Source organism: Dermacentor silvarum, chromosome 1, assembly GCF_013339745.2.
Source record: "Dermacentor silvarum isolate Dsil-2018 chromosome 1, BIME_Dsil_1.4, whole genome shotgun sequence".
Lineage (NCBI taxonomy): Eukaryota > Metazoa > Arthropoda > Arachnida > Ixodida > Ixodidae > Dermacentor > Dermacentor silvarum.
This window is the reverse complement of record NC_051154.1, coordinates 85,548,475-85,568,655: the sequence shown is the minus strand read 5'-3', so window position 1 is coordinate 85,568,655 and position 20,181 is coordinate 85,548,475. Positions and strand designations below refer to the sequence as shown.

At 46.8% G+C, this 20,181-nt stretch overlaps 1 protein-coding gene across 1 annotated transcript in view; it reads right to left on the bottom strand.

The window, feature by feature from the left end:
• Nucleotides 1–20,181, bottom strand: part of LOC119431754 (splicing factor 3B subunit 3) — an 82,495-nt gene that overhangs the window by 47,796 nt on the left and 14,518 nt on the right. The window contains exons 5-11 of the mRNA XM_037699225.2: nt 17,431–17,572; nt 16,977–17,089; nt 11,895–11,957; nt 2,989–3,063; nt 2,802–2,905; nt 2,407–2,668; nt 1,137–1,209 (exon numbers count right to left, since the gene is read on the bottom strand). Of these exons, the coding sequence (XP_037555153.1) occupies nt 1,137–1,209; nt 2,407–2,668; nt 2,802–2,905; nt 2,989–3,063; nt 11,895–11,957; nt 16,977–17,089; nt 17,431–17,572 (832 nt within the window). The remainder of the gene's footprint in view (nt 1–1,136; nt 1,210–2,406; nt 2,669–2,801; nt 2,906–2,988; nt 3,064–11,894; nt 11,958–16,976; nt 17,090–17,430; nt 17,573–20,181) is intronic.

The following is a 20,181-nucleotide window of genomic DNA, read 5'->3' as shown; positions in this document are numbered from 1 at the left end:
GTTCGGAGAATCCGAAAATTACGTGCAGGACTGGTGCAAACAGGAGAGGATTTTCGCCAGCAAAGCAACACAGAAGGGTTTCAGTGTACCGAAGCAGGACGTATTCTGCGACAATCCACTTCGGCGATACGATCGCCTTGGCCCTATCTTAAACGCGATCTGCGACGGAGAAAGTCCGCCGCGCGCTGTGTCTTCGCCGCTTATAGGTAGCGTTGAAGCGAGAGGCATGTTAGCACGAAGGTCAATTAGCTCGCCGCGCAGCGTCACTCCAGCATTTTGACAGAGTTTCCACGGTCAACGAGTGAGATGTGTTCATGTTTGCTTGTGCACGCGTGACACTGTGCTTGTTAATTTATTTAGTAAGCGAATATTTGCAAGTTTACACAGCCGATAAAACTGCTATCCTTAGTTCGTATAGCGGTCTACTAATTTGCTGTTGCAATCGATGCTTCGCCTTTCAGGCGAAATTGCAACTTTTCTTTTATCGCAACTTTAGTGCATCAGGAGTAAATCCTTGTGTTTCCAAATGAGAGAAAGTTGTATTTCTGTATGAAAGCATGAAGTGCGCGATACTGTAAAGGACATTTTTTTTTTGTCACGAAAAATGAGTGCGCGTTACAATCGAGTAGATACCCCGGTACACGACACACATATACCACCCGAAATATGTCTACCACAGGATCCCATTTCGGATTTCGAACAAATTTGTACATCCATCGGATGTACAAATTTGTTCTCTGGATATCCATCGGACGTCCAATGAATGTCTGCTAGGAGATTCGCGGACCTCCACTGGATGTCCGTTATATCGGAAATGGATATCCATAGGACATCCAACGGATATCCGTGGTTGCATGGGATGTTCAAAAATTTTGAACAATTTTGTTAAAACAAGGTTTACTGTAGAGCCTTAAAACGACAAAGCCAAACTTCAGGTTAACCCTTTCTCTACCTCTGACAAGTACTGTCATCATGCGGCCACGTTTCTGGAAATATCAGGAAAATCTAGTCTGTGTTTTGTTATTTCCTGAGGTACGAAAAGGGTCAATAAAAATTCCTAAAGCACTAATAGGAATGCAGCTGCCAAAGAATAGTGTCACCGTGAACAACAAGCACAAGACTAGTTGAAGTATTACCGTCTGCTTTCTTTTTAACAGTCCACACTGCATTGGGATTACCAGGAAGTTCGGACACGGCCATTTCCGAGACCTGAAACACACAAAGTATATGCATCACCGTGCTATCTTAGAGCTCTGAAGAGGCAATAGTATCTAGTTCTTTAGACATCAACCTAAGACGTAACAAGTAAGACTTGCAATTATGTTTTCTGACTAACATGCTCAATTAAAAGTTAGCCCCAACATGCCAATCATTGGCAATCTGCACAACTATGGCAATAGTAAGCATGGAGTGCAAGTGCAAGACACCCCATCTGCATCTTTTCTACTATTTTAGTTTCAGTCCACAAACACTGCCACTTAGGGCTGCTAACACAAAGAATGCTTTCTTCAGCAGGTGGATGGATGGCGTGTTTCCGTTTTGTCAACGGCATAGATATGACAGAGGTACGTCATGTTTTGTTGACACATGCGTGAGTTGAGAGAAAAATGTGGGGACTGCACCTAGGTACCACGAACGAAGACACGCTTTCACCTGTTTGTCCCTGGCCAAGCTGCACTACGTGACCGCCGATAAATACTCCAGAATAAGGTCTTCCTCCATCTTTTGTGGCATAGTGGTCACAGTACAGACCTCATAATTGGGAAGTCAGTCATTTGAATGCGTGTTAAAATGCCCCCCCCCCCCCCCCCCCCTTCTCTTTTATCTGCTTTATTGTATCATTTCGCCCTTGCATTTCTGCAGTAGTTCTTTTTTAACCTATGCTTTGACCACCAGGCCTGACATGGCAGATTCCTGCCAAGGAGAGTGCAGCGACCCGCTGTAAGGCGTGGTGATGGGGGCTTAGGTAGATGCCACTTTAGAGGCTGCAGACCAATGAATATTGAGATATTGTTACTGTGAATTTGGTGTTTTGTATGCTTCCTCGTTATAAACTTTGTATTGGCCGCTGTGATACCATTTGAATGGAAGTTAAGCACCGGTTCTCACATAGTGCGCATTGCCATTAGCTAGGGACGAACGAAGCCAAGTGTATACTCCACCATAGCACCTAAGCGCAGTCCCAAATTTCTCTCTCACAACTCACACATGCACACAAGCTTCGGGCAAAGGCGGCACAGCTCTCGTGTGCCTGTGCTGTTGACAAAACGGAAATGCGCAGCTGGACTAGCTTGATTCACTTTCGCAATGCCGAAAGCACCAAACAACATTTTTGACATTTGCAAAGCAGTCATAGCGCCATATGTTAGCAAGTGTAATTAGAAAACGACATATGCTGGCGCTCACCTCAAGACCATGGCGGAGTACACGCACACAGGAACGAGGTCCTCGGCCACAGGCTACATACAACTGAGGCGTGTCCTCATTAGCAAGGTCAGCAATAGTGCAGCCCATGGCTGGGGATAAGGAGTCCAACTCTTCAACAGGTAGCAAGTTGCGTAAAGCACGAGGAGCAAAAAAAAATGTGTCTCCTTCCTCAAGAGGAATAGCACTGCTGAACTCTGGTTCTTCATCCTCCTCCCCGAGTCTTGCAATTTGGTAGAGGCAACTGCAAAGAACAGTTCGTATCAAAATGCATTTATCAGCAGACTTGCATGAAAAATTGTGAACACTACTACCAGGCTAGCTATTAAAAGTGCCATTAAGACTGATTAACCAATAAAAATAAAACAAGTGCTCACTGGTTTCCAAATTCGGCAGCAACAAATAGGAATCCAGTTTTCAGCACACACATGCTGGCTGCCACAGGAATTGTATCAAAGTATTTTAGCTTGATTTCAGTGACCTAAAAAGCAGACACAAACAATACGAGAGTCAAACAACACTAGCTGACATAAAGGTATGTACCTATCTAAAATAGCTACACACCATGTCTTCGTCTGTTTCCAATGTAATCTTGAAGATATCCCCTTGCTCTGTTTGCGCCAGGAAGAAAAACATGGACTGCAAAAAAAAATAAGCGTAGTAAATTCTTTCCTTTTCTCGAAAATAAGACAAAGACATGATGAATGTATTAACACCTTGCAACAACAACACTGCTAGTCAAAAAGCATAATGGCCTTGAAGACAAAATGCATGCTAAAGCCATCTGTCCCTCATACTTCATACAAATTGGCCCATGAGGCCATATGACTGCTTTTCATAAATGACGCAGAAAAGTCACTTATTTCAGTGCGCTGCAGAAAGGTTCCCCACATACTTTTATTAACAGTGCCATTTGACAGGAATTGAAAACAGCAGCAATTTTAAAGCAATTCCAAGGTATTACCAGGCCCGCAATACACAAATGAATTACACTCACATTCATATGCCTCGTGCAAAGCCAAGCTAAAGGCATTCATGTACTGTACTCGCGGAATGAAACCTGCCAATTTAGGACTAACTAATGTGCATACTTTCATTTCCAATCTCAAGTTTGTGTGACATCAGCCTAATTTTGGCTCGCACACAGATCACCTTTAGAGACATGACATGGCATTCTTGAGTATTTAAACATTGTGGAGATGGCGCGAGTGTCGCGATGCTAACGCCACCGAATGGCGGGGTGACTTGGGAGAAAAAGGTCAAAGGCGCTTCCTCTTTGGCTTGGGATCGATGACCAACACGCACGAACGCGAGATGTGGGGTCTCACATGGGCTCTTGGGACAAAGGAACAACAACACAGTGGTGCAAACAAGCAAAGGGGCATTTATTGCGCCTTTCATACACTAGTGAACGCTAGCCGAATTACTACCAATAGAACATTCACATGGGTGCTGCGACAAATCAAGGAAGTCCGACTCACCGCAACCGGATAGCCCCAAGAGCCCGTATGAGACCCCACAACATATGATGTGTTTTACATTAAAGTTTCCCTGTCACATTTCATTTTGTGAGTATAGTACATAAGCACTGCATACTGTCCAAGTTCTTGTAAATGCGACGATTAGGTTTTTTTTTTTTTAAACAAAATATAACATGCTGTTCTCTCAAGATTGAAGCAAACATGCAGTTCAGCAAGGTTATAAAAGGCACTGCTCATTAAATCAAAGGCCTTTTTAGCTATGATAAGTGCATAGTTATACAGTAGTGATGGTTCGACTCTTATTTCGTTATCCTCCTTTCCACCTTCCCTTTTCTTTCTTTGCTTATCTCACACATGTACACAGTATGGCTAAGATGGGGAAAAATATTTTTGAAGGGTAATTTTTTTTAGTTCTATACTCAGACACAAAAGGCAAAGTTACTAGCAAGTCAAACTAAATTGATAGTTAGCATTCCAGAATGTCCCAGCACCGAAGCCCTCTCTCACAGCTGCCACAGGGGGAGGGGGCAGCAGGAGAAGAGGGCTGCCCTTTCAGAGCACTCCACCACAACATCTAAGCCTTTACACCCACAAAGCTCCCGCGTTCCACAACTCAGTTGTGCGAGAACGTGTGCCCTTTGCATTGACATCTTTGTATCGGCGGTGCAAGTCAGACCCTCACATAAACATAAGAAACAGCCAAAGAAAGCTATGTATCTCCTTTAACCCCTTCTGTGCCTTGGACAAGCTGAGTTCATCAAGCATTTCTGGTCAGCTCATCAGCGGTACTTTGCATTTTCTAGCAATGCCATGGACCAGCGTAGTTTTGCTTCAGTGCTTAGTCGTGCTTTTGGTAGATGGCAGCACACAATTTATGAGACAGCGCAAGTAAAAGTGAATGTATTCTTTCTGAGGAGGTAAAACATGTTGGCAAGTGGGTCTTCAACACAATTTTTCAATTTTTGGTCAGACTTCGAGACAATAGCGTGGCACGTAAAGGTCAATACTGAGAACAAGAAAGCATAATGCTATCTTGCAACATCAAGAAATTAACCACGATAACTAAGGCTGCCATTACTGTGATTACAGTCACATTCTTATGTGTGCCATGCAACAAGAACAGTGACAAAATTAACGAGCATGAGAAACAGCAGCATTAAAGGTAAAATGATATACACTTTAACATTTAAAGGCAAATGAAATGTACCATAGAAACCGAAATGTATGAAGATTTTCCGGAGAGAAAAAAAAAAAAAAGTTGCCCTTTCATTTATATAGCCATCTTTAGCACATTTATGAGTCGTCATATGGCAACCTGTGGCGTGCACGTTTGCGAACTGCATAGCGGCATGGCCACAGCCATATCCACATCCAATCACGTAACGAAGTTTTGTTGCGTTGTTGGTTCCCATCCCTATTTCTGTGTTATGTGGCCAGTGTGGCTTTCGTTTTCTATGGTGCATGTTGCTTAAGATGAGTAGCAGAACGCACCGCCAATTTTCAGCTGCTTTCAAAATGAAATTTCTGGAGTTTGCTGAAGTCAACGACGAGGCTCCTCAGTGTCAGTTTGGTGTTTCACAAAATTGCTCTATCAGCAATGCCTATAACGAAACTGTAGAAAATGCTCTGTGGGAAGCAGAGAGCAAGGAGAAGTCCTGATCCAATGACAGTGGAGATGACTACGATGAATGAGACTTGTGCTGTTCGTTTGTATTCCTTTCAAACAAGAATGGACACACAGACTGAAGCTTGGATAACAGACGAGTAATGCACATATAAAAATAAGTACAGTATAGACCACTTATAACGTAACCGCTTATAGTGCAGGACCGGATACAATGCGGTCTTTTCAGACTCCCGTTAATTTTCCCATAGCACTCCATGTATACACGTATCGCTTGTAGTGCAGTTGCGGGAAACGAAATACCGGTTACAGTGCGGCTGCCTGGGAGTACGGAAGTCAGCGGAGACGGCGAACGCTCCCCTCAAACGGGCGCCCCAAGGAGGGCTCGGAGGAAGAAAGAGAGACGAAGTGGAGGAGAAGGGCACGTGGTGCGAACGAACAGCCAGTGAGGCTGAAACCAGAATCTTGAGTGCGAGTCATGAAATATCACGGCGCGCATAGCGAGCGAGCGCCACGATACTGCCAACGCCGGCCAACGCACGCTTCACGATAACGGCAGTAAACGAAACTTAAGGGAGCGGGTGCCGCCGGCACATCACGGCAAAGGGCGCGTGTGGAGACCGTGGAATGTGAGGGAGGAGGGCGGCAAGGAAGCGGATTTCGCCTCGGCAACTCTGACGCTTCAGTGGCTCCCCTCGCCCTCCCTCGTAGCTCCCTCACTTGCGACTGTCACCGTGCGCGCCTGCCGCTGTGCAGCCGGCCCGGCGCCAGCTTCCCGAAGTTTCGTTTTCTGCCGTTATCGGGAAGTGGGCGTTTGCCGGCGTGGGCAGTTTCGTTGGCTGGCCTGGGACAGCGCCGCTGCTTCCCTCTGCGCCGTAGCCGCAGCGTGCAAGGTCAACACGTGACTAGAAAGTAGGGGAAACATAAAGGAGAAAGAAGGGTTCACTGCCATTTTCTACATGTGGCTACGGTAGTGTGGCTGAGACGTCGGCACGTACATGCATATTCTGGCGCAACGCAGAATCAGCGACCTTGCCATTTGAGAGAGGGTGAAATTTCCGCCGCATTTTCTTTCTCTCTTTTTTTTGTTTAGTTTGCGCGCAACATTGAGGTGTCTCCCCTAAGCTTTTACTCTATGGCGGTGCCGGAGCAATGCCGGTCGGAAGCACCACCGCGTGATTGGGTTCGAATTAACGATATCCGACTGTAAATTGAATGCAAACGTTCTAGCCGCATTCCTCGACTGTCGCATATGCGTGGTGGCTCGGCGCAGCATGTTTTGCATATGTGCGGGCCTTGAAAATTGTTGCTTTGGTTACAGTGCGGTACTGCTTATAGTGCGGATATTTGCGACTCCGGCGACTTGCATTATAAGCGGTCTACGCTGTATCATGACAATTTTCAGTTAAGAATTTTCGTTTTTTCCACTTCCAAGGTCATGGGTCAACCTATATTTGTGTTTATGTGGTATGAAAAATACGTTTTAATTGCAACTCTTTCTCTATTGCTAACATGCTTGCAGAGAACAAACACTAAGTGAATGCAAGAAGAGTACAGTGGAATCTCGATGATACGAATCTCACGGGGTCCCGAAAAATATTCGTATTAGCCGAAATACGTATCATCGAAACACAATAAAAACGAGCTAAATTAAAGAGTCAGAGGTGAACTCACTCAGGCACATGCACGTAAAAAGCATTTACAGTATAGATTACTTATAACGTAACTGTTTATAGTGCAGAACTGGCTACAACGCGGCCTTTTCCGACTCCCGTTTACCCTCCCATAGAACTCCATGTATACACATACCGCTTACAGTGCAGCCGCGTGAGACGAAATACCGGTTATAATGCGGCTTCCACTGGAAAATCTCGCCGACAAGGGTGGTAGCGAGCACGCTTCTCAACGAGGTGCGCCCACCGACGGGAGAGGAGATCAACGAGGGCGATGGAAATCAACGAGGGCGATGCGGGGGAGGAGCTTGAGACGTGGAGCATGAGTCCAAGGGCAATAAGATCGTCGCTGGGCGCCGTATGTGCGAGTGAAAGCGTGCCTTTTTTCGCCTTCCCGCACGGAGAGCGAACGCACAGCGGAGAGCAAACGCGACTTCCGTCACGGCCGGGCGCGCCAGTCGAGCCCGGCCCTGCTTCCGTCGCGCGAAAGGCCGGCGGGGTATGGGAGAAAGGGAGGGAGGGGAGGGGGCGACGCTGTGCTGTGGGGCACCAAATGCGTATCTTGCAACCGGGCGCAAGGGTAACTGGCGACGCAATCTCCCACGCGAAAGGAGCAAAGCGAGAAGGCAGCACAGGAGGGGGGGGGGGGGCGGCTTCTACTCTGCCAACAAATGCGTTCTTGTACTTTGCGCCTGTGCCGGCTGTCGGGGTTGTCGCGCGCACCGTATCTTTAAAGCGATCTCCACGCAGCTCTGACCTTTGTATGTGCTGTGCTTACACCGCTCAGTTTCTGTTGAAGCGATAGACCGCACTTCCCCACGCCCGCGTGGGGAAAAGCGCAAAAGCAAGAAAAGCACCACCGTGTCAAACTCTTCGCGCCCAGTCGTGGCCTCCGCGCTGTCCGGCGCCGCGTCCGCGCCTCCGCACTAAAAGAGAAAAGGAGAAAGCGCGTGACTGCGCGCTGTTCTCTTTCGCGGCCGTCGGTGGGGCGGCGTTTATTCGTATCAACCGACGCGGGTCGAAAATCGATTCGTAACAACCGTTCTCTAGCATGTTGCAAAGTAATGGGGCTCGGCCGGGACCCCAGAAAAATTCGTATCATCCGGAAATTCGTATTAGCCGGGATCGTATCATCGAGATTCCACTGTACAGCAAAACCTCATTAATTCTGATTTCATGGGACCGAAAAAAATGTCTGAATTAATTGAATGTCGAATTATCAAGGGTATTAAGAAAACAAACAAATGCTTACTAGGTCAACATGCATTTATTTAATGAATGAATCAGCAAATCCTGTTTCTACTTTGCACAAAAGCAGTATGGAAGCTGCAATTCTCGTCATCTCGTAGCTGATTAGCGCTCGCAGTGGAGAAGGCCTTGAGAGTCCTTCGCAGTGCGGCTATGGCACGCGTCTTCATCTGAGACACGCTTTTCACTACCACACTCACATCCTCACAAATTTTTTCGTCAGCGAGCTGGTCGCCTACACATCGTCCGTCTATCGCGATGTAGCCGGTGCTCTTCCTCCTCGACAGCTTTGCACTGTTTGCTGTAACCGCTGAGGACGAAACCACAGCCACTATACAGTGGAGTCCACTTATAACAGTATCAAGAAGAATGAAAATTCCGATCATTATAACCGATCATCGCTATATCTGGTCTGCCGTTAAAAAAAAAAAAAAAACGGATATACAGTATAGACCACTTATAACGTAACCGCTTATAGTGCAGGACCGGATATAGTGCGGTCTTTTCAGAGTCCCATTAATTTTCCCATAGCACTCCATGTATACACGTATCGCTTGTAGTGCAGTTGCGGGAAACGAAATACCGGTTACAGTGCGGCTGCCTGGGAGTACGGAAGTCAGCGGAGACGGCGAACGCTTCCCTCAAACGGACGCCCCAAGGTGTGCTCGAGGAAGAAAGAGAGACGAAGTGGAGGAGAAGGGCACGTGGTGCGAACGAACAGCCAGTGAGGCTGAAAACCAGAATCTTGAGTGCGAGTCGTGAAATATCACAGCGCGCATAGCGAGCGAGTGCCACGAAACTTCAGGGAGCGGGCGGCACCGGCACGTCACGGCGAAGGGCGCACGCGGAAACCGTGGAATGCGAGGGAGGAGGGCGGCAGGGAAGCGGATTTCGCCTCAGCAACTCCGCCACTTCGGTGGCTCCCCTCGCCCTCCCTCGTAGCTCCCTCACTTTCGACTGTCACCATGCGCGCCCGCCGCCCCAGCCGGCCCGGCGCCAGCTCGACGAAGTTTCGTTTTCTGCCGTTATCGGGAAGCGGGCGTTTGCCGGCGTGGGCAGTTTCGTTGGCTGGCCTGGGACAGCGCCACTGCTTCCCTCTGCACCGTAGCCGCAGCGTGCAAGGATGCATAAAGGAGAAAGAAGGGTTCACTGCCATTTTCTACACGTGGCTACGGTAGCGTGGCTGAGACGTCGGCACGTAGACGCATGTTCCGGCGCAACACAGAATCGACGACCTTGCCATTTGAGAGAGGGTGAAATTTCCGCGGCGTTTTTTTTTCCTTTTTGTTTCGTTCGCACGACATTGAGGGGTCTCTCCTAAGCTTTTACTCTATGGCGGTGCCGGAGCAATGCCAGTCGGAGGTGCCGCCGCGTGATTTGGTTCGAATTAACGAGATTCACCTGTACATTGAATGCAAACGTTCTAGCCGCATTCCTCGACTGTCGCATATGCGTGGCGGCTCGGTGCACATGTTTTGCATATGTACGAGCATTGAAAATTGTTGCTTTGGTTATAGTGCGGTACCGCTTATAGTGCGGATATTCGCGACTCCGGCGACTTACATTATAAGCGGTCTACACTGTATTTTTGAAGTCCCGAAACCAAATTTGCCACTTGCGGTAAAAAATTGACGTTGCAGAAAGTAGGCTGGGAAAAACAAAATGTTTATTTATACCTCTAAATAGCGTCTCAATCGTTAGGCGCGCAGAAATAGAAATCTGCGCTTGCTTTTGCAGAAGTCTTGGATTCACAACCGCCGTGTGCATCGCGTCCAGCTGCTGCGCGAACACTGGTGGCTATAATTTAGCGTGCGTGAAATCAATGATCGACTCGATTGACGACATTGCACTTTGGTTGAACATCGGCACTTGAACATCGGGGTCGGTGTCAATGACGGGCCATTGTCAATGTCGTCACTGCCACTGCTGTCGTCACCTCTGTCGCACAACGCCGCCGTCTGTCGGGACAACGATCGCCCCGGCGGAGATCTCTTCACAGAACGAGGCAGCACTACCTGCACTTAGAAACTCCTCCATAGAAGCACCACTTATTTCATTGTCAGTAGCGACGTGCTCCCAGAGTTAGGTAATGTCAGCGGCTTCCACCGTGTTAGTTTCACCCATGAGGGTTTCGTCCTGGCGCACAAAGCCCGCTTTTGCCGTTGATCGGCATGGCCACTGCTTCTAGCCTTCATGATCGTGGTGCTCCCGGTTTTCATAATTGTCGATATCATCGACTGCGCGAGCTCGTACTTCTTCGAGTCTTGCTAAATTTGCAGCTTCGTCTCGAAAGACACGGCTTGGCGCTTTGTCGGCGCACCTCCCGCTCCTTCCGCGGCAAATTTCTGCGCTTGCTGAGAGCGGGAGATTGTAAAGGCAGCGTAGGCCGCGCAGGCTACTAAGTGGTTCATTTTAGAAAGGAAAGGTTGGCGCTATCTTCTGCAGCCCTTGAGGGAGCACGGCTCAGCGCCATAGCGCAGGCGCCGCTCGCTTATCAATTTCTTCCCCCCTCTCCTCTGAACGCTCACGCGACCGCCGTGGACGCGAAGCATCTGGCGCCATCTTGTGCACGCTGTGCCAACTTGCGATGCTCTCCGTGGCTTTCGTTCGCAGTCGGTGCGCAGGCGGGATGCGCTGCGCGGTAATGGCGGCAAATACAAACTCGCGTAGGCAAACTTTCGCCCCATCTTAGGAACAGGCAACTGATGTGCGGTGAATCCGATGTGCGGTGAATAATATATTGTTATATATGTGCTTTTTTTCTCATAGCCCTAATGCATAAGTTGACACTCTTAGGTCGACTCATCGTTATAACCGATATATCGTTATATGTGGTATCGTTACACGTGGACTGCACTCTAGACGTGATCACAGACTGCGACCTCGTGGTTCTGAAGGCACGTGGCCAACACACACACCGAGTCTAAATGAAGCTACCATTTGCTGCGACAACTGCTGATGAAACCACGGTCGCTATCGACGCGATCATGGATGGCGACTCGACAGTTATGAAGGCACACGGAGGATGCGGTGTTAAGCGTGGCTGTAAAAGGCTTTCAAGGCCCAATTAGAGACGAAGTGTTCATTCCTGTATAATTTCTGCTGATGACTACAGCAATGCGGACGCTGCCGCTTTATTTCAGTTGGACGCTGGCGCCATTTTTGCACTTTTGCACTGCAGAATTGAGGTGCTTCGGGTTTGCCGAGCTCAGAGAGTTGTCCGAATTAACCGATGTCTGGCCAAATACGTCCGAATTAACAAGTTTGATTGCATTAAGTAATGCACATGCCTGCCAGGACCAGAGGACGAGTTCGAATTATCCGACTGAACAAGGTTTTACTGTAATCTATCCATTAAGCCTGATGTAATGTCTAACTTTAGCATCCCTTTGACACTATTATATTACCTTTCCAGCACTTTCACAAACAGTGATAGATACATACCTTTGTTTTGTGGTTTGCACTGCAAACAAATATCATGCCCCGCTCTGGATCATCCAAGTCATTCTGCAGAACAACGGAAACATTAGTCCTTTAACACTGCTAGAATCCACCTTTTCAATGAGGAAAGGAAATTTACACATTACCGAAGTTTCAATGACAACAACAGCAAAAGTTTAAAGCCATAATGATGCACAATTTTCTATGCCCTATTGCACCTTATCATCAGAGAATGAAGCTGTTGCAGAGATGTGGACTAAATTAAATTGCAGGATTTAACGTCCCGAAACTGCACAGTGGGTTATGAGGAACGCCATAGTGGAAGGCTCCGGATTAATTTTTGGGGTTCTTCAATCTTAAGTGCAGTAGCAGACGACAAAAGAGCCCCGTCCACAGCGCTCACTGCACGATACTTGTTGCAGCCACTGGCCGGCAGTGGCACTGAGCAGCCACGCGCTCCGGTGTTCCCTTTAAATGGACCACTCTGTACGTCCACTTTCACAGGGTGGAATGGAGGCACAATTTTTTTTTGTATAGTTCCAGTAACTGTACATTCTGCTTGGATAGATATTGGCACTTTGCAGTCTAGAAAGAGCTAATTAACCCACAGCACGATAATTTTTGTGAAGATTTAGTACACAAAGATCACTACATTTTGTGATTGTGCAAGGCATAACTCAAAAATGTAGCTGCACAAAAACTAATGGCACATTAAAAACTCTATAGTAGACCTCTCCCTGTTTACAAGCAATGTGACGTCACTGCGAGTGCCCCTCCCTCCCATCTGCCGCACTTCCAAAACGGGCGCTAGTTGGCAAAAAACGTTCATGCGACCTGCTCGATCGTAATTCCGGCATATTGCTATTTTTTGAAGTGACAGCATTTACGAACTGTGCTTCAAAAATAGAATCGTCTCCGTTTTACCGGCACAGCACCGTAGCGATGTTGCTGTGTGCGCAGAGTTCCCCTAAGTCAGCAAGTAGCGATTTCGTAAGAGTGTGCCTCTTCTGTAGATCGAACCAGCTACAGAAATTTATTACTCTTCGAAAGCGAACATTTTATCGCAGATGATGCACATTTTCACGGTGCTGAAATGATAGTTTGCTTAAATAACTGCCTGTGGAACAAAAATTTGGACTGCATTGTCATGAAGGTACTCATTTGCGCCCCATTTACACTGTAGCTTTAAACAATATACAAGGTGAACTTTGTCTACAACTATCAGCCATACCCATCATGGCGGCTCAGTGGAGCCATACCAAGTGGCGACGCCTAAATTCAGATGAGGGAGGAATGCAGAAACACTTGTTACCCTGCTTTAGGAGCACCGTAAGATACCCCAGGCAGTCAAAATTAATTAGGAATGGTTGTCTTGGAAAATCAATCGTCACACCCACATGCGGTAACATGGGTCACCATATGTGCCCCCTTATTCTCCTTTTTGCTTATTTTTCGAGCATGTTCCCTTAAGCGGTGGTTCACGCAACATTTGGTTTGGCCGATACATATCCAATGCCCACAGGGTGCAAGGGGATGGCATAGACAACCTCTCTGGAGCACTTAAAAGGGGCTTCTGATGCCTAGTGAGGCAGCCCCTTTACTTTTCGCAGCAGACTCGGCTATAGCGTTGACGACCGTCAAAGGGAAACCAGTTACCAAAAAAAGCTCGGAGTACGAAAGGCAAGAGGATAGGTCCAACGACCGAAGCTGAGGCCTGAGGTTATACCCTATGCGCACAAAGTGTCACACAATCTTAAAAAGGTTGCTAACCATCATGGTATACCTCTTGTTTTTTTCTGCGCCAACAAGCATTCGAAGCTGTGCTCTCGAGTTTGCTATGAGAGCAGGTGGGGCTGCCACACTAGGCATGAGAAGGCCTTTGTTAAGAGCTACAGAGGGGTTGTCAAGACTCTAGCCATCCCCTTGCACCCTTTGTATATTGGCCAAACAGAACGTTCTGTGAACAACCGCTTGAGTGAGCATGCGCGAAAAATAAACAAAAAGGAGGATAAGGGAGCACATATGGTGGCCCAATTTACCGTGTGTAGGTGTGACGCTCGATTTTCTGAGACAACCATTCTGGGCAGGAGCGGCAACGCCTCTTCTAGACTTGCACTGGAGGCCTTCTTTATCATGAAGAACAGAGATCGGTGTATAAGTGAGCCGTCTATCCCATTACTTGCGTCTGAATTCAACTTCTTGCGCAACCGCCTTTGATGTACACGTGCCCGTTCTTCGGTACGCGCATGAGTGACAAGACAATATATATGTAGAATCCTTGCCTTCCATTACACAGTTGTGAGTAGCGTTTGTCTTTGTCTCCCTTCTTGTCTCTGTGTTATTTATTGCGCTAATTTACTTGTTCAAACATGATGACATTGGCAATAAACTGCATTGCCTAAATTGTGACAGCAAACTCGTAGGCTGCCAAAGGTGAGACATGCTCGTTTAAGGCAACTCCGGCAATTTTTCGATGTCAACAATGTCGATGCAATTCGCTGGATACGTTCCTCTGCACACTTCTGTCATGTCCTCAAAGAAGCAGGTTCGAGAGTTGCACAGATTTTATACAAATTAATTTAATTCACTGCCTCGAACACTCTACCTTAACTCCTCCTCAGTTCCAGGCCACATTGTGTATGACGTCAGTGTTCCAACGCAGAGCATGCCGGGATCACGCAGACAGCGACGACTACGAGAGCGTAAAGGAGTCGACGAGACGATCATGAGCTAGCACTTGGCATGAGAAGCTGCGTTCCCTGAGGACACGGGCAAGTGATGGGGGGTGGTAAGTGGTGTTGTGTCGTTGGCTGCACGAACTTCAGCCCTTGCCATCCGCACACACAGTTTGAGCCGGTGCAGATCGTGTTCAACCGAGGTTAAGCCTATAACACAGTCGCCGAGATCGTGTACCTAGTGCTGACGGACCTGAGCGACTGACCTGAAGCTAATTAAGCCATTAGGATGAAGAAAACTGCTTCTGTAGTTCAGTTTTGACTATGCAGATTTGGGATAAACTATTCCTCATTTCGTCAGTGCACACGTAAAAAGCTAGAAGCGACGAAACAACGCGCTATCACATCCGTACGTTTCCGTTCTCGAAGGCGGCCAGTCGCACTGGCCAGCGCTTTTTAAAATTAAATGCGACTATGTACATGGTTTTATTTTTACGTAAAAACTGTTGTGTTGACTCATTATTTAGCTTCCAAAATGTACTGTTTGCTTCATATGCCCTAAATGGGCAGCAAGCTCAGACCCCTTCGGTACCGTAGCATAAACAACCACCTCGTTCAACTGCCAACGGTGTCACATCGGCATTTCCGCGCGAAAACTAGGCGTTCTCTAAATAAACGATCATATGTGTATAGTTCTCATCTGTGTCTACTAATGGGGCACATTGTGTGCATGAAGAGAATACGAAGAATGATAAGTAGGCAGCATAACAACGCTCCCATACTACGGCCTCCCGCTCGCTGTTTTCGAAGGTATGTGGTTGCTCATATGAGAGAAACTCAGTTGCCAACGCGCAACGGTGCTTATATCCACAAAATCAGCGTGTTTCTCTATGTTCTGACATTAACTGCTGTCACCAATGAGTGGCTAGCATTATATCTAAAGCAAACGACGAGCAGTCGCTGTATGCAACACGCAACGGTGCTTATATGCACAAAATCGGCGCGTTTCTCTATGTTCTGACATTAACTGCTGTCACCGATGAGTGGCTAGCATTATATCTAAAGCGAACGACGAGTGGTCGCTGTACCATGCCGATGTAAACAATGTACCGGATCGGTGCTTTGGACTGTCAGCTGCGTTCTTGCGGGATACAAATGTGGAAAGTCGTCCTCTACATCTTACAGTGAGTATGCCAAGCGCTTCCTTGAGAAGGGGTAAAACGGCTAAAAAAACAAATAGCACGGATAAAATCAGTGGTTAGGGCTACGTTTGGCCTTCATGTTGCAGCGCGATATGTTGCGCATAGACGTTGGCTCTTGTGGTGGCAGGTCGAATGTCAACGGTGATTTGTGGCTATTGAATTCGTCAGAATCATAGGCGTCACTGTATAACAGATCCAAAGAGGTGGTGCAGCTTACAATGACACCCGAAGATCCGGCGCGGTCACCAATCAGATGAGCGTCTGCTCTTCGCCAGTTTCGTTTGCCCCGCGGTCAAGACCGGCATGCGTTGCGCACCTTCTCTGCCGGGGGAACACCCATGACATCACACGTAGAGGTTCGCTCAGCTGCTTGGTCAGGTTTCAGTTTTGTTTTCGCGCTTTCTTGCTTATTTAAAATTATTTTTGAATTTGCGGAACAATTCTCCTATCAGACACATGACAGGGGGGTCTCGGGAACCTAAATATTCTATTACCTTGACATGGTCAAAAAATCACCGGAGTTGCCCTTTAACGACAGGAAGTGATTGCACAGAAGCGATCATCAAGCAGTCGCTCAGGAACTGGTTCCTCTGTGGAACAATACCTGCAGCAGAATGATTTGGAAGAGTCTCCACTTCTATCAGTAGTTCTCTTTGTAGTCTGCTACGGATGTCCGTAATAATGTTCAAAAAGAACAAATATGCAACAACTTCGAATAGTGAATTCTTGAATCCAATACAAATCTAATAGGAAAGACTATTCGTTTCGTATACTAAGCTTTGAATATTCCCACACCAACCCCTAACAAAAATAATTTATTACTTTTACACTACTTTCTCAAACATTTAGCACTACAAATACAGAAAATAATAAAGCAGCCCTTTACACATTGTTAATCTTCAGTCATAGTTGCTTTCAAAATTATAATCACTCATCTTCCTTTGTTTTATTTCGAAAAAATCAGCAGCAATACTGAAAACTCAATGCATGTGCTGCAGGGAAGAGTGGTATTGTAACATACAACTACCTTGTTCACCAGATCATTGTGCAGTAGTTACTGCTGAATTGCTTAAATCTGCATTGTAGCTTGTCTAAGCAACAACCTAACTGTTTATGTGCAACTGGTTACTGAACAAAAATAATCAAATATTTCCCGACTGCAAAACAGTCGCACTGAAGAATGCCGTGAAACAAATGTGAAGACATACCCTTCTCCTGGGGATCGGGCAACGAATGTCAGGTTGATCTCCGAAATTCTTGTATGTGATGTAGTTCTCGGAACAGATCAGTACACCACTGGGCCCATCACTGCCTCCAGGAACTGCACTCAAAAATGGGAGAGAAAAAAAAAAGAGTAATGCTTTGGGTTGGTTGGCAAGACATCTGGACAGCTTCTTATCTTCCCTATTGTGTCCTGCATTTTGTGCCAAACAATAATGGCTTCACACCAACTACCTTATAGGTCCCAAAGCCAGATTTTACTCATACAACGCATGCTTAATTATTTGGAATTATCCGTAGAGCCCCCATTTTTACGGCAAGATCAGTTTAGAATTAGGGAATTTAGTATACCCCAAGTGCTAGAAATGACAAAAAAGAAAATGCAAAAGTGTGCTCAAAGAAAAAAATAAGCAAGTGAAGGAGTAGAAAAACAAAAATCACCTGCAATGAGGAAGTTTCCATGTTCTTCTAAAGGTTCACTGTATTTACGAACAACATGGTTCAAGCCCAAGTCCAGCTCATAGAATGTTAACGTCTGATGAGTGTTATTAGCTGCTTCACCAGTTGGGTCAGAATCTGCTTCCTGCATAAGATTGGAGCATAGCAAATTGACAACACACACACCACACTACTGCAGAGAAAGATGTATTGGAGCAAACAATGACAATAGCACTCCAATCTATTAATTAAAGCATGACATTGAAATCAAGAAACGAAAGCATTGAATCATCAGACAATGCTGCAATCCAGGCAGTGAAAGCAGTGAGCATGCTTTGAATTTTACGAATGCAGAAAGTAAGAACAAAGATTATCTGCATTTAGTGCCTGTTCCAAAAAAAGTGCCAGCTGAGCGAAATCATTACTATGAGGTGCGCGAGGAATTGTCAGTAGCAGACGGTCTGCTTATGCGCTCGGAACGTGTTGTAGTCCCAGCCAAGCTCACAGCTACATTCGTTCAGCTAGACCATGAATCGCACCCAGGAATCGTGAAGACAAAGCAACATCTTCGCTAAAAGTACTGGTGGCCAGGTCTGGACAAGCAGGTTGAGAGTGCAATCCACAGCTGCGCAATCTGCCAAGCTGCAGACAAGAGTGTTAAGAACTATCCCACTCCACTACAGCCAGTGGCCCTTCCTGACAGGCCGTGGAGCAAGATAGCTATTCATCTTGTTGGCCCATTTGCTGACTGTCGTTTTGTTAAATCTGTAGTTCATTACTTCTAAAATGGCTGGAAGTTGCTTTCTGTAGTGATGTGTTCTCCCGTACAGTACTTGATTTCCTATTGTCAATATTTGCACGGGAAGGCTACCCATTTGAACTCGTCTTGGATCACGGACCACAGTTTACACCCCGAGAATTTGAGTCCTTTCTTCAAGACAGAGGAATCAGGCACAGCTTTCCGGCTGTATATCACCCCCAAGCAAATGGGCAGGTTGAAAGGTTTAACTGTGACCTCAAATCATACATTCAGTTGGCCATACTGCAGCAGCGCTCAGTAAAGAAGACTGTCACAGAGTACTTTGGAATGCCAACACCACAACTAACCCTTCTTGACCCTCATGTGATCACAAGGGGGCATACACTACTGCTGCTATTAAGTGCATTGTGGTTCATTTAAAAAGCCTTTGTTTTATTTTATTAGCATTTGTGCCATTTTTATTGTGTATTCAGAGGAAAGTTTATGTTGAGAAAGGGTGCCATCATCTTACTAATAAGTGGGTTAGTGGAACAGGTGACACTGACTGCATTGCAGACCACGTAGGTACTTTAGTATGTGTGCAATTTCAGAGTCTCCCTGAGAGTTGCAATGCCTCCAGTGTGTTGAATGATGAGATGTTTTCCAAAAGTGCCAATCCTTGTAAAGGAACCCTGAACCACCCTGAACCACCCCTCAGGCTTGGTGAAATAACATAGTCTGCGGGTAGCATACACTGCTGTGAACACCTCAGCCAAGTTTTGCTCTCGTACGCGGTGCATGGAGCTTGCAAGTGGAGCGCAAAGTCACCTTTCTCTCAAACGCTATCTTTTCAACAGAAGCCATGTTCCTCACTCTTTTCTGGTCGCTTTATTTTGTAATAAAGTGGATTCCCATGTGCGGCTGCTATTGGCAGCTGCGGTCGGCTATTTAGCGTAGATACCCTGGCCGCCACGAGTCCACTGGCTAAGTGCACTGCGGACGACCGCATTTGACACGTTGTAGGCACCAAAATCGGAAGTCATGGCATCTACGTTAACATCTAACATACAATTTTAACTGCACGCCATGGTGACATTTAGAAGGCAGAGTGTTGTGGCCATGCCCCGCTCCGCCGTAGCCTTAGCAGTGCAAGGCATTGAAGAAGGAACGGGAGCACAGCGGAGGCAGTGTTTGATTGCCAATAACTCTACTTCTGCTGAACGCATTGAAGTACTTTTTGAGGCAAAGTATTTCTGAAATAGCCTATTTTCACTTGAAATGCCTTTCTCCACTTCGATAAAAAGTGGTTCAGGGCCCCCCCCTTTAAGTCTAAAGCACATAAATGGCTTTGACAAGCCCACCAACTGCAAGGTCAGGCAAAAAAGTGTCTTCCATGCAAGGACTTGGCTAGCATGGTAAAATGACCCCAGCATAAGAAGCTGGTCGATACAAAACAAAACCATGCACACATTGGTACGGAAGTAACTTAAATGCCCAACCACAAGAAACAAGTTTCCGATGAATTTTCGGCAGCGCCATCGGCTGGCTTTCATGACTTGCTAGCCAATTTGGGCATTGGCGCTGTGATATGGCATGGGCAGACTTGGGCATCACTGACATTGGCATCAATGACATTGGCCAGCTCCGATGCTAAAAATCAGTTGGAAAGTTGTTCCTCGTGGTTGAGGCTTAAAGGGCCCCTAAACCACCTCAGATATTTTTTAAAGATTTCAAGTAAACACCCGCATTGAGTTCGGAATACCATCACGATCAACAATGCCAAAAGCTGCAGCACTACGCGCCCGCGCCACGAAATCAAAAACAATGCCGTGCTCCTCTCCGAGCCTTTCCGGTACAGTGTACTAGAATAGGGGCAGTGTGCTCACTGCCATATCCCTGCGCCGCGTCGCACTCAGTGTCGCCTGCTCCGGCGCCCGCCAGAGGCGCTGCCACCAGTTTCTCCTGAAAACTTCCCTCGCTTGGTATGGAGTACGTTCTGTTGGATCGCGACATTG